Source organism: Clupea harengus, chromosome 12 (genome assembly GCF_900700415.2).
Source record: "Clupea harengus chromosome 12, Ch_v2.0.2, whole genome shotgun sequence".
NCBI lineage: Eukaryota > Metazoa > Chordata > Actinopteri > Clupeiformes > Clupeidae > Clupea > Clupea harengus.
In genome coordinates this window covers 13,411,099-13,424,384 of record NC_045163.1, presented here as the reverse complement: position 1 = coordinate 13,424,384, position 13,286 = coordinate 13,411,099, and the positions used below count along the sequence as shown (strand labels likewise).

Genomic DNA, 13,286 nt, shown 5'->3' with positions numbered 1-13,286 from the left:
TCTGTTTCACTAAAAGTTCTAGCGTCCCTTCTCTGGTAAGTTACATTTCCGAGTGATCAGTTGAAGGTAAGGACGGACTTTTAACAAAAAATTATGCCGGCCTACCTTCGGCTACATTTCCAGACTGCTCAATAACGATACATGTTCCAATTCTGCTAACATTTGAAAATATAGGCTTGTTTCTGCTAAGAGCTAATACGGTTTCATATAAATCCCATTTGATAAACCTACCAGAGGAGACGTTTCCTGTAAAACCAACATTTTCCTTGTGAAAACGTTACGCCATGAACTCCACACCATAATTCTCTGTTTCTAGAGCAATGCGCAGGCAAGAGATCTGTGGAGATTACAGCTCTGACGATGACGACAACATTTGTGCATCTAACAGAGATGCCCGCAGGTAAGCTATTGTTCCAAAAGCGCCCTAGTCACTCACCAGTGAGTAGTTGTAGGTACAGATACCTATACAAGTGAAGTAAAACCCTTGAGTTATCAAATGTATCCAACAGGACTTTAAAGACAAAAAGGCAACGCCACAGGAATCTGAAATCACAAAACCCCTTCAATGGGTTTACAAGCTCCTTCATCTCCAAAATGTCAATTAAAACTGAGGACAAGGGTAACTTACTCTGGCTAAACACTGTAGCCTACTCTATGCTTACTCTAGCTGTTTAGAATAAAATAATAGTTACACAATGGTAGCTAAGCGCACCCACAGGTAAATTATAAGTACTTCTACATGAGAAGAACTTTATATGTTATTTTTAGGCACAGGGTACCATGCGACCAGTGTCAAGACCATTCTTAGGAAGATGATCATGGAGTTCCCCTGTACCTCAGCCATCAACTCGTGCCTGACCTCCATCTTCAGATATGTCGTCCATGGGCAGTGTCATCAGAGGTCCTGCACCTCCTCCGGCTACTCATCCTCTGAGGAGTGGGAGCCACCACACACCAGGAGAAGGACAAACTCCCTCAGCCAAAGATTGAGTGAGTATGACTTTGTGTGCATTTGGAAGTGAGTGCTTGGTGTCATATAAGGTGACCCCAGTAAGTCAGTTTGTGTGCAAAGGAAAAAATCTTCTCTACTGCTGGTACCAAAAGGCTTTCTCTTGCTCACTCTCTCTCTCTCTCTCTCTCTCTCTCTCTCTCTCTCTCTCTCTCTCTCTCTCTCTCTCTGTGTCATTTTGTGCCCCTGTTTCCCTGCTCAGAGAGGGCCCTACCAAGATTGATTTGCCAAATCTTCAGCCTGATTTTCACCGTTTTCACTGTGGCCCTGTGCAGCAGGTAAGCTCCATAGTTTCATAGTCACCCTTGAATTTGAACAAAAGTTCACTCATCCTCATCTGTCTGTCTTTCTGCAGATCAATGTCTGGTTCCAGAATGACACATGCAGCAGAACTTTAAGGCACTATATAGTTTCACTGACCACCGTGACTTGTGACAGAGACCATTACAAAACAGTACATTCAATAAAACTAATATTTTTTGCATTTTCCATAATTTAAGCTCATCTCCTAACACTGTTGTGTTCATTGTTTCTATGCTATCTGTGTGTGGTTGGCTATTGTAATGACATGTTGATTGTTATTGATATTGGTAAATAAAAAAGAACATGTACATTCACTATATTCCCCCATTATATCCCCAGTTCATGCACACTCATTCATAATTACTAAATTACCAAATTACAAAGTAACACGTCCAAACTGCAATTTTGAGTAATAACTACATCTATTTACAAATGAATGTGTCCGCTGAGTGAATGAGGAATTTTTGAAGGTTGATACAAACTGCACACACTGGATCGGTGGCCGCTCCACCCATCGCACCAATGCAGTATGGGTATTGTTATATCTGGGTGTGTCAGCCTCCCATGCAACATTTCAAGGCACAGACTCGAAAAAGCAGACAATCAGGTAAGGTGTCTCAGTGTTCACTGGTTAAAGAAATCTCACATTTTATTATTTTTCTCATATACTGCTGTTGTTAGTTGTGTCTTACTTTAAACTGGCTGGTTTTGTGGACTTAAGATAATAAGTAAAGGTACATCAGAGTTAGTATCATCTCACATAGCATATAACATGTGTGCCATGTTTGTCAGATCAGCATGTAGGCATGTTTCATATAACATGTGTGCCATGTTTGTCAGATCAGCATGTAGGCATGTTTCATATTAATAAGAGCAAATGAAAATAGGTTTTTTAGATGTTAATTATGATTTTTCTTAGATCTGGTCATGTCATTCTTCAAGAAAATCTTTAAGAAAATCATCCATGACAAGTCTGACGATGACTCAGTGAGTACACTCTGCTCAGGGATCATTTGCTTTGTTCTGCCTCTTGTATTACCTTCCAGCTTCCAGCAATACTGACTTTATTTTCCTGGTGTGCCTGGAAAATCTTGTTTACCTGGCCAGTGTTGGTCCCAAGAGATCACAATAAGAGCCCTAAAAGTGCCTTGTGTTATAGAGCGTACAATTCACAGCGACCTCAGGCCTGCGTGTGTTTGTGTGTGTCCTGTGTCGCCTCCATAAAATCCACGTGTGTGTTGTACAGTGTGTCGCTTGTGGCAATAAAAAACTGACTGAAGTCAGCCTTGTTTTTAGACTGAAGACTGAAGTCAGCCTTGTTTTTTATAGGATGGGCATGAAAAAAAAGCACCTGTGAAGCCTTATCATGGAACAGTTACCCCACACCCAAACTTTAATCCCAATGCTGATGCAGCAGCCCTGCGCAAGGCTATTGAGTCCAGAGGTAAGGTCAAATGTCACAGAGGTAAGGTCAAGATGTCACACAGGACCACTGAGTGAACTGGGAACTCTACGGCGTACTGTAGATCTGTCTTGTGTGACATTTAGCACTGCCTCAGCACGTACAGTAACAATATGGCACTGAGCATGTCAACACACGTGTCCTCATTCACGTGTTCAGTGTAACTAGTTCTGTCCAGTTTCCTCATGACGTTAGCATGAACATCCTATAGTAACCTTACTATACCTATATTACCTCCTGTCAGTACAGAGTTTAACTTTAAATATACTGGATAAAGTCCACCTTCTGTATCCAACATATACAGTATGTACCATTTACCCAGGGATGGTTCTACTGTGAGCTGTATTTTTACTGATGTCACCTAGTGTCATTGGTGACATTGTTTATCACTCATGATGTATTCACTGAATTCACCTTGCAGTTATTCTAATGTACTGCTCATCACGCAGATGTGGACGAGGCTACCTTAATGGAGGTTCTGGTGAGAAGGAGCAACTCTCAGAGGCAGCAGATCAAAGCCGTGTACCAGCTGGAGACTGTGGAGGTGGGGACCCATTATTACATCTTTATGACATAACTCTTGACTGAAGCATGTAAATACCCAAGCTAGAGTTGTAGCTTTGTTGGCATCCAGATGCTGTTGCAAGGGCAGTCATTGGTTCCATTGTTGGGGTTTACAAATGATGTTGATATACAGACATCACTATGCTGCAAGTCACTTGAGATAAGAATGCCTGCTGAAAGACTAAGCCAAACAGGATAGCTTCATGTTTGTACATCATCTATTAAACTGTAACACCTCTGATTCTGTCACTGCATAGAAATGAGGTCTGTTAAATTTGGTGATAATGTTTATGCTGACTGTCAAGAAGATTTTTCACTTTTTTTTACACGACAGTGACTGACGATTTTGTCTTTTCTGTGATGAATTGGTTTCTGTGTTTTTCAGCCTCTGGAGGAGGCCATTAAGTCTGCATTGAGGTCAGACTTTGAGGATGTGGTCATGGGTTTACTGATGACCCCAGGCCAATATGACGCCTATGAACTGAAACATGCCATGAAGGTCAATGTTATGATTTAAGTAAACTGGATGATTGTTGGTACATGTATCAGATAGATTAGTGTATTCTGTTGTTTCTATTTGATTTAATTCTGATGGATTATGTAACCTAAAGTGATTTATTCTTTTCAACCACAGGGTATTGGTACTTGTGAGACCATCTTGATTGAAATCCTGGTGTCCAGATCAAATGAAGAAATCAGAGAGATTAAGAAGATCTTCAAAGAAGGTGTGTGTGTCACAGTTTATCCCCGAACTGTGATCATGTAAGCCAGTACATGTTTTGTAAGAGGTGTGTGTGTGTCTTGTTATAGCCTATGATGAGAATCTGGAGGATGACATTAAGAATGACTGTGGCGGAGACCTAATGACAGCCTTGCTAGCCCTTTGTAAGGTGAGTGTCAGAAACCTTGTACTTACAGACAAACACATAAAAATACCAGTTCCAGTGGAGACAGGATGTCTGAATGTAGCATCTATTTACGGATCTGTTCATTGCTGTAGGCTGACCGGTGTGAGGATGTCGAAATTGGGGACAGTATCGCCAAAAGTGATGCTAAGGTAATTGAGAGTCAGTTGGAGGAGGAGGAGACTGGGGTATTATGACGTTTCCATTCAAATTTCGTTGTATGCAAATACAACGACAATAAAGGCTTTTCTATTTCTATTCTATTCTATTTGTGTACCATACAAGAAACACAGCACAACGTATGAAGTATTTGTGGTCCTGGTGGTATTACAGGCTCTGTATGAAGCAGGGGAGAGCAAGAGAGGAACAGAGACCTCCATCTTCGTTGACATCTTCACCTCCAGGAGTGAACCCCAGCTCTGCAAAAGTGAGACGCCTGAAAAACACTCACATGAAATGAGCCAGGCTGTTATATTGTGAGAATTTGTGAAGCAGTTTGATTTTATTATTCTCATGTTGGTGATTATTTCAATGCATCTTCAGTATTCCAGCTCTATGGTAAATATGGAGATGTGTCGTTGGCTGAAGCAGTTGATGAGGAACACATAGGAGACATTGATGACTGTCTTATGTCCTTGGGTAAGATTCTTTTGAACTGTGTGTGTGTGTGTGTGTGTGTGTTTGTGTGGGTGTGGGTGTGGGTGTGTGCGTGTGCGTGGGTGAGCAGGTGCATGTGTGTAGACATGTGTGTTTGATTTTCTGCATTCACAGAAGTATGCTTGTCCATCCAGTTCGACAGGCTCAGCACAGGCCCTGTCTGCAGGTCTTCTCATTGCTACTAAATAAATAGTTAGACTTACATGCATGTGTTCAATTCCACGTAGTGAAGTGTGCCTGGAACAAGCCTGCCTACTTTGCTGAGAAGCTTCATCTCTCAATGAAGGTAACAGTGCTCTCATAAAATACATGTGGATTGTATCATTATTCCTCAAATGTGCAATGAGGCAGAGATACCAGGAAATTAATTTAATTGCCACTCATCATAATGTAATTGTCTAATCCCCTCATATCTAAGGAGTAGAACTGTCCATATTATAACAGCTTTAAGAACTCACAATAATAACAGATATAAACTCTTCCACAGGGCTTTGGGACCAACAGTGAAACCCTGACTAGAATCATTGTGAGTCGCTCTGAAGTGGACCTGAAGAAGATTCTAAAGGAATATAAGAGGATGTATGGCAGAACCCTGCAGAAGGACATTTTGGTGGGTATTTCATTAACACAATCTAAGAGAATTAAGTGTGTTGTTTACTTTCTCCATAAAGGAAACCTTGATGGAAAATTAGAGCCCTCTGATTAAGCACTGACCCTGATTTAGTTAAGGTTAAGCCTGGTGAAAAGTTCCTTTCAGCTGTGATGAAGCGGGACATTTGTATGTCGTGTCTTCCACTTCCACTACCAATAATTTCACCTACTTCACGTAGGTGAAATGACTGGTTTTCTGCTCATGTTATGGTACCTGATGTTGTGTCCTTGTCTTGCAGGAGGAGACAAAAGGCCATTTTGAGAAGGTTCTTCTGGGCCTATGTGGAGATAACTAACGACAGCCCCAGTTCTCCAACACAAAGATGAATATGCTTGTGAAAAATGAATATCTTTAGCATCAGTTATTTTCTGTGTTGTATAGAAAGCGAATAAGCTGCATTTTTTGTGATTCTGTTGTGGCCAATGTTGTACCTGTGCCCTATCCAAGGTTATGAATCAATAGTCTTGAAATAAAAATGGCTTATGTTCTGTCGTAATTTTCTACTTCAACTGTTAATGACACCATGTCAATGTGAAGAAAACATTTCATATATGAGTGACTAGAATTGTATCCCAGGGGCCAGCAATATTCACATGCAACCGGTGTTTTGTTTTAACATGAATGAATAAAAAGACAGAAGCAAACACATCCCTTATATTAGCTACGCAAATGCAGGTGAATCTCACATCTACCTATTTTTTCAAACATATTACATATCAAACATTTTACTCAAAAGTTATTTATTTGATTTCAATGTGTGTATTTTTAAAATGAGATATTAGAGAGGTGGAGATCATTTTTCTCAGGAGGATGTGATGGGTTAGTATCAGGACAAACTGTATATATAGTATCACAGTTACAGATAAGAGGATACTGCAGCATTCGTCAACATCACACACCCTACACACACACATACACTCTCTCTCACACAGACACACACACACACACACACACACACAGACAGATAAAAAAAAAATCCCATTTACATTCATATTTACTTTGGTATTATAGTACCAAATTACAGAGGGACCTCAGGATCAGTTGCCTATTGAGACTTGGTGATGACAAGTGTGTGTTGGTTGTGGTTATGACGAGTCCAATGAGGCGTAAGACTCCCTAACGGCCATAGGGGGGCAACCTAAAGCAGGACATCACTGCCACCGGCTACCTCTTTGAAAGGTGTGACTGAGAATGAAAGTTGATGTGATGATGTATATGGTGTCATGGCAGCTGAGGAGGTATTGTGAGGTATTACAGTGTGTCCTGCACAGAAAAAACAATTTCGTTAGATTTACTTAATTGCAATGTGGACATCAGTTGCACATGAGTGCTAAATCAACACAGCATTTCGGTCCCTTATAAAACATCTTAACATCCAATCCAATACATCTCCACCAAACAAATCAGATGAAACTGTTTAATGAATTGTTAAAATTATATTAAGTATGTGCCATACACACTCTGCTAAATGACTAAATGTAACACCTCTATATGACCTCATGTCATTTCATTATCACACGAGTGTGATACACACACCTGTCACACCCAGGCATTACACTAACACCTGGAGTCAGGAAGCAAACTGAGGTCTGAGCAACACTCACCAATTGTAGTATGGGAATGGGGATAGGCCATTGAGAACTCTCAGGCAAACTATCACTGTTCTTCATTCTACAGGGCCAGCAGACAGGTACAACTGGAACTCTGTCACGGTTCCACCCTCTTTTACGACACCCACGACCTGCAGCAGTGCAGTCAGTTTTAGCTCCTAGTGCTATGTGTGTCTCTGTGTCACACTTTTTCACTGCAGATACTCCCTGGTCAACACGTAAGTTGTTTCTAATCACCTTCATGTGAGTTTGACTGAGATAATTTTTTCAGGCGTTTGCCCCTTATGTTACAAAGTAATTTGATATCCTTGCTTATTTGACACTGTTTTAAGATTCATTTTATTGACTGACTGAACTTCATTATTATTGGAATCACTGAGTTATTATGTGTCTAATTCAGATAACCCCAGAGACAAAATGCTCAACATATGTCACATGTCACTTTTATATTGTATTTTGTGTTACTGTGCCAAATATTTGTTGAATAGGACGTAGATTATAATCCTCTTCCACTGGAAGGAAAAAACATGCTATGGCTTTATGAGTGCTTGATGTGTTTGCTATAATGTGCCATTTTCTCTTCTCTAGATTCTGGTTATAAGCAATAGATTTATTCCCAGCTACATCAATGGCATTCTTCAAGAAAATATTCAAGAAGGTCACAGATGATGAATCAGACCATAATTTGGTAAGGCTTTAAGACAACTCTGAGGGCTGGATAATTCTGGTCATTTGATGTTATGTGCAGTACCGTATAATTTCCTCCATGTAAAACGATTACATTGGTCATTGACATTGATGACATGTTTAGTCATCCTGGCATGCATAGTATGCATTTACCTCATGTAAACACAGCCTTAGAGCCCCTCTCATAACAGCATCTGTTGTTTTTAAGGACATGTATGTTAAAAAACCTGTGAAGCCATACTATGGAACGGTTACCCCACACTCCAACTTCAGTGCCATCCGAGATGCAGCAGCCATACAGAAAGCCATTGAGGCCAAAGGTAAGGTACAGATTATGCAAACAGTAATGCTGAATTTTTGTTCAGTAGAAAACTATGACAGGAATTTGCGTGGTGACATAGCAATGCCCCTTCCTATGACTCATACATAATTATAGACCCTGCTTCACACTGCCTTGCAACGAAAGACATAGAGAGGTCTGTTAGCATCTTTAAGCTCATCGCTTCACTGCTTGCAAACATGGGAGGGAAGAGATCGTGTTCAACATGTTCGACAGGGAAGATGGTGTTACTTTACAAAACAAAGACAAAACCGGAATCCATCATGTTAGAATCCTTTCATGCACCTGCAACAAGACTAATCAGTGATTATAAACTTTGCAGTAGAATGCTTCATCAATGCCAAGTAGTCTGATGGGGAGTTAAAAATGTAGAAATGTAAGTAAGGTGTTCGATGTCATCAATATGATTACATTACAGTCAAGCTATCTGATACATGACTGTGCAGATCTCCCATGGTATCTTACAGTGGTAAAGTTTTGTCATCCAAGTGTTCTGTTCTTCAATCAGGTGTAAATGAGGCCACCATCCTAGATCTGATGGTGAAGAGGAGCAATGACCAAAGGCAGAAAACCAAAGCTGCCTACCAGCTGGACACTGGAAAGGTCAGATCTCACAGCAAGGAATTTCTGTCACATCTCTGTCCTGGATTTGACTTCTTTTCCTAGACGAGCAGACATCAATACTTAGTACAATACTCAGTATTCTTTTCCATCGGAACAAAGGGCTTTTTTATCAGATGTCATGTGTTGGAAAGGATTTATCAAGAAAATAGATTTGTGTTTTCTTTTGGTGTTTCAGCCTTTGGAGGAGGCCTTGAAATCAGCTCTGAAGTCAGACTTTGAGGATGTAGTGCTGGGATTGCTCATGAGCCCAGCTCAATATGATGCCCATGCACTCAAACAAGCCTTGAAGGTAACACTTAGAGTAAATAACATCAAATTAAAAAGAGCAATCTGTACCGGCAAGGATGATCATTGTTGTCATGGACACTTACTGAATTTGTTTACCCCAACTTGTTCAACAGGGTTTAGGTACTTGTGAGGATGTCTTGATTGAAATTCTGGTCTCCAGATCAAACCATGAAATCAAGGAGATTAAAAAGGTCTTCAAAGAAGGTATGAATCCACACCACCACACCAAATCTGGTTGAGTGTACTTGTAATGAGAAGGTCTCTTGCACAACAAGTGTCTTCCTCTTTTCAGGACACAGTCATCTGTCAGATCACAACCTTTTATCAATCTCACAAACTGTCAGATATGTACTTCTCACATGATTATCTCGTGATGTCCTCTTCTCTGCCATAGCTTATGACGAGGAGCTGGAGGAGGACATTAAAAATGACACCAGTGGAGATTTTCTGACAACTCTTCTTGCCCTCTGTCAGGTCAGTTTGAAGGATCCGAGGAATCATTATAATAGATTGTGCATGCATATCATACTTGAATTGAGAGACATTAAATTAAGTTGACCTTTAACCCTTTAATGACTACCGCAGGCAGATCGTAGTGAAGAATCTCTTGTTGATGACAGCCTTGCCGACAAAGATGCAAAGGTATGGCGATCGGCAAGACCCTTTACAAAACAAAAACAGTGATCACAAAATTGGAATATGTGCTCCATGAGTAGCGTAAATGCTCTTATCAGACTGACTTATGGCTGGACTATTCTGCGATTACAGGCGCTATATGAGGCAGGAGAGAAGCAGAGAGGAACGGAGACCTCCATCTTCATTGACATCTTCACCTCTAGGAGTGGGCCTCAGCTCCACAAAAGTGAGAAAAAAGATGACAAAATTATGTTCAGACTGTTGTTTCTGCCAGCATTATTCTGCAAAAATTGATTAGACTAAACCCACATGATCTCCATAGCCAGCTTCCTCTGTGTCTGTTCTTGTCTCCCCGCAGTACTGAGTCTGTATTCCAAGTACAGTGAGGAAGGCTTGGCCGAGGCAGTACAGGATGAGCTGAAGGGAGACACAGAGGACTGCTTCATGCAATTAGGTAACAATAATACACACTCTCTCTCTCTCTCTCTCTCTCTCTGTCTTTCTCTCTCTCTTTCGCCCTCTCTGTCTTTCTCTCTCTCTTTCTCTCTCTTTCGCCCTCTCTATCTCTCTCTCTCTGTCTGCTGTGTGTGTGTGTGTGTGTGTGTGTGTTTATGTGAGAGAGGCTTTTTGGTTTGTGGATGTGTGTGTGTGAGAGAAAGAGAGGGAGAGAGCGAGAGAGAGAGAGAGAGCGAGAGGGAGAGACAGGAGAAAGGAGAAAGGAGAAATGTGAAAATCAGCAAAATGTAAATTCCATTCATAGCCAAGACTGTTAGCTGTGAGCTGTGTGTGTGTGTGTGTGTGTGTGTGTGTGTGTGTGTGTGTGTGTGTGTGTGTGTGTGTGTGTGTGTGTGTGTGTGTGTGTGTGAGTGAGAGAGAGAGAGAGAGAGAGAGAGAGAGAGAGAGAGAGAATGTGTGTGTGTGTGTGTGTGTGTGTGTGTGTGTGTGTGTGTGTGTGTGTGTGTGTGTGTGTGTGTGTGTGTGTGTGTGTGAATTGTCAGCTGTGCTGTATGTGACCAAGCAGGTCAGTCTTGTCAGGCATTCTAAGAATGAGTCTGTGTGCTGAGTATGCTTCTATAACATAAGGATCCTGACTAACCTGAAGTCTCAGTACTGATCAGTGTTGATCAGGCCTCATACGATATGCACTAGATCCTATGACTAATTTGACTAATGCCATGTTTTCTCTTTAGTGAAGTGTGCCTGGAACACACCTGCCTACTTTGCTGAAAAGCTTCACCTGGCGATGAAGGTAACTTACACGCACACATAAACAGAGGCAGAGGCATGTCCACAGAAGAACTGTTCTGCGTGACTGGATGTTGTATATTTTGTCAGCACAATTCCACGATAATAGAGTTGAACTCTTTAAGAGTAAAAAGAATACTGACTCCCCATTTTAAAGTGTACGTTTAACAAACAAAAGTTATCTCACCAATCCTGTAGGGCTTTGGGACCAACAGTGAAACCCTGACTAGAATCATTGTGAGTCGCTCTGAAGTGGACCTGAAGAAGATTCTAAAGGAATATAAGAGGCTATATGGCAGAACTCTGCAGGAGGACATTCTGGTAAATATGCCATTATTCAAACAACACACACTTGCACAGAAACAAAGGTGTTGTCCAGAAACCCCAAGCAGTGTTGTCTCCGAAGTGGAACCATTTCTACATAGAACATGCTGATGAAGTTGTCTTTGTCTAACATTTTGACTATTAGCAAGATAGCAAGTTTGGTTTCCTAAGCCAACAAAAGGTTTCTGGTTGTGGCAATGTTCTGTGTATAACCTCCAGCCTGAAAAAGGAAAGATGAAGACCATCTTATGAGTGTATATATGTATCTGATGCCTGCTTGTTTCTTATTTGTTTGGGAGAGGGCATCAATTATAGCATGATTGGTTTCCACTGCACTCACTGGGATGAACTGTTCTAGTCTGAAGCTTGATGTTAAAAGGAAAAGTCGGTAGTTTGGCTATGCAAGCTCCCAAGTGAAACTATGTTTTACACTGACAGAGATAGGATAGAATTTTCACCTTACATACACCACAATACATATTGTAACTTAATCACTCCAGATGTTGCAATTATCAAAGCTGTGCCATTTCTGGTCTTGTGGTTTGCTGATTAAAAAAACCCTCATCTTTCCTAATGATAAATGCAGACCATTTTTTCCGAATCTAACTGGATGTTGATGACTGTTTCACAGGCTGAGACGAAAGGAGACTTTGAGAAGATTCTTCTAGAACTATGTGGAGACAACTGAGTATTCAACCCCCTCTTAATCTGTACTGAAGATGTACTTGAAGTATGGGCCTAATATTTTGTCTGCCGTCCAGTCTGTCCAAACATAACACAGTGTCATTTCTGTCCTCAAGGCTGTTCGTGTTTTTAGGGTACTGTGACAAATTATGTATAGCACACTAACCCTAGTGATATAATGAGATATCAGTTTAAATCAGTTTGGTGATGCATCATGGAGAGATCTGTGTGACAGTTTATATAATATAATAATTAGCTGCTAAAATAATACAATTAATCTCCAAAGAGTGTTTTATTCATTGGAGCTTGTTATATTTAGTGGAAAATATATTATGTGGGGTAATTGTTTAGACTAACTATATTTATCTTCACTTCTGTGTATGGAACTATAAAAGAGGCAGTGTGAATTAACCATAGTGCTTAATGAAAAATAATAATCACTTCTAAGCAGTACCACATGCAATATGTTCATCTCATTGGACCTCATGGAAAGCCAGAATAAACTAAGCACATCTTTAACACATGAAGCATTCATTTCTCAAGTGATGTCTGACACACAGGATGCTCTTACACAAAGGTTTAAAAAAATAAATACTGTAAAGTATTTAGTTGTATCCCTCCAACAATAGGGTCATGGTCATGTGTTGTCTCCCTTCCCCTTTTACATGCAGTTCAAATTGTTGTCCAGCAGAGGACGGTAACGAGCACCCAAAGGGTGACCCAATTTCTGACAGTTATTAGGCTACAGTCATACATCAGGATGTAAATATACATAAAGTATACAAAAACTACCTTTAGTTTACACACATTTGTAAACTAGTGTCATGCACACAAGGCATATGCTTGTCTTAATTCCTATCTTCCACCAATGAGTGCAGTCCTGTAAATCAGACCTTTGGCTACCTGTGTCTGCATAAGGCCAGGCTCACATTCTGTAAAACAGACCATTACTTTTGTGTGATGGTTATTCCAAAATGACACTTGTCATGATTTTTTTCTTTGCTTCAATTGCATGAGAGCTGTTGTTGTTGTAATGAAAACCTTTAAATGGAAGTTTTCTGAAACTTGCTCATATATCCATCCATGTGTTTTCAATCTTGGGCAACCCATGACTCAAGTGCAGCTGGCACATGTCACCAGCATTTCGCGCATCAGGTAGAAGATGGCACTCTGTGGGTGGGTCCAGTGAGGATGGGGCTACCCAAGGAAATGCCAGGATTGGTTTACACTGTGCTGTCGCAGCTTGCCACATTGGCACCATGGTTGGCCCTGAGACTGGTTTCTTCGAAGCAGGCT

General features: G+C 40.7%; 1 protein-coding gene across 1 annotated transcript; it reads left to right on the top strand.

Moving 5' to 3' along the window:
- The first annotated feature begins 1,748 nt into the window (after window positions 1–1,748).
- LOC105902459 (annexin A6-like) lies at window positions 1,749–12,488 on the top strand. Its single transcript, XM_031577768.2, has 25 exons — window positions 1,749–1,919; window positions 2,232–2,299; window positions 2,642–2,756; window positions 3,224–3,318; window positions 3,724–3,837; window positions 3,973–4,063; window positions 4,149–4,228; window positions 4,339–4,395; window positions 4,577–4,670; window positions 4,787–4,882; window positions 5,128–5,186; window positions 5,388–5,510; window positions 5,791–5,844; window positions 7,363–7,380; window positions 8,058–8,169; window positions 8,698–8,792; window positions 8,989–9,102; window positions 9,215–9,305; window positions 9,496–9,575; window positions 9,687–9,743; window positions 9,870–9,963; window positions 10,096–10,191; window positions 10,928–10,986; window positions 11,181–11,303; window positions 11,938–12,488. Exons 1-25 carry the CDS (start codon window positions 1,835–1,837, stop codon window positions 11,992–11,994), a joined length of 2,127 nt encoding a protein of 708 aa, XP_031433628.2. The 5' UTR covers window positions 1,749–1,834; the 3' UTR covers window positions 11,995–12,488.
- Window positions 12,489–13,286: the final 798 nt, after the last annotated feature.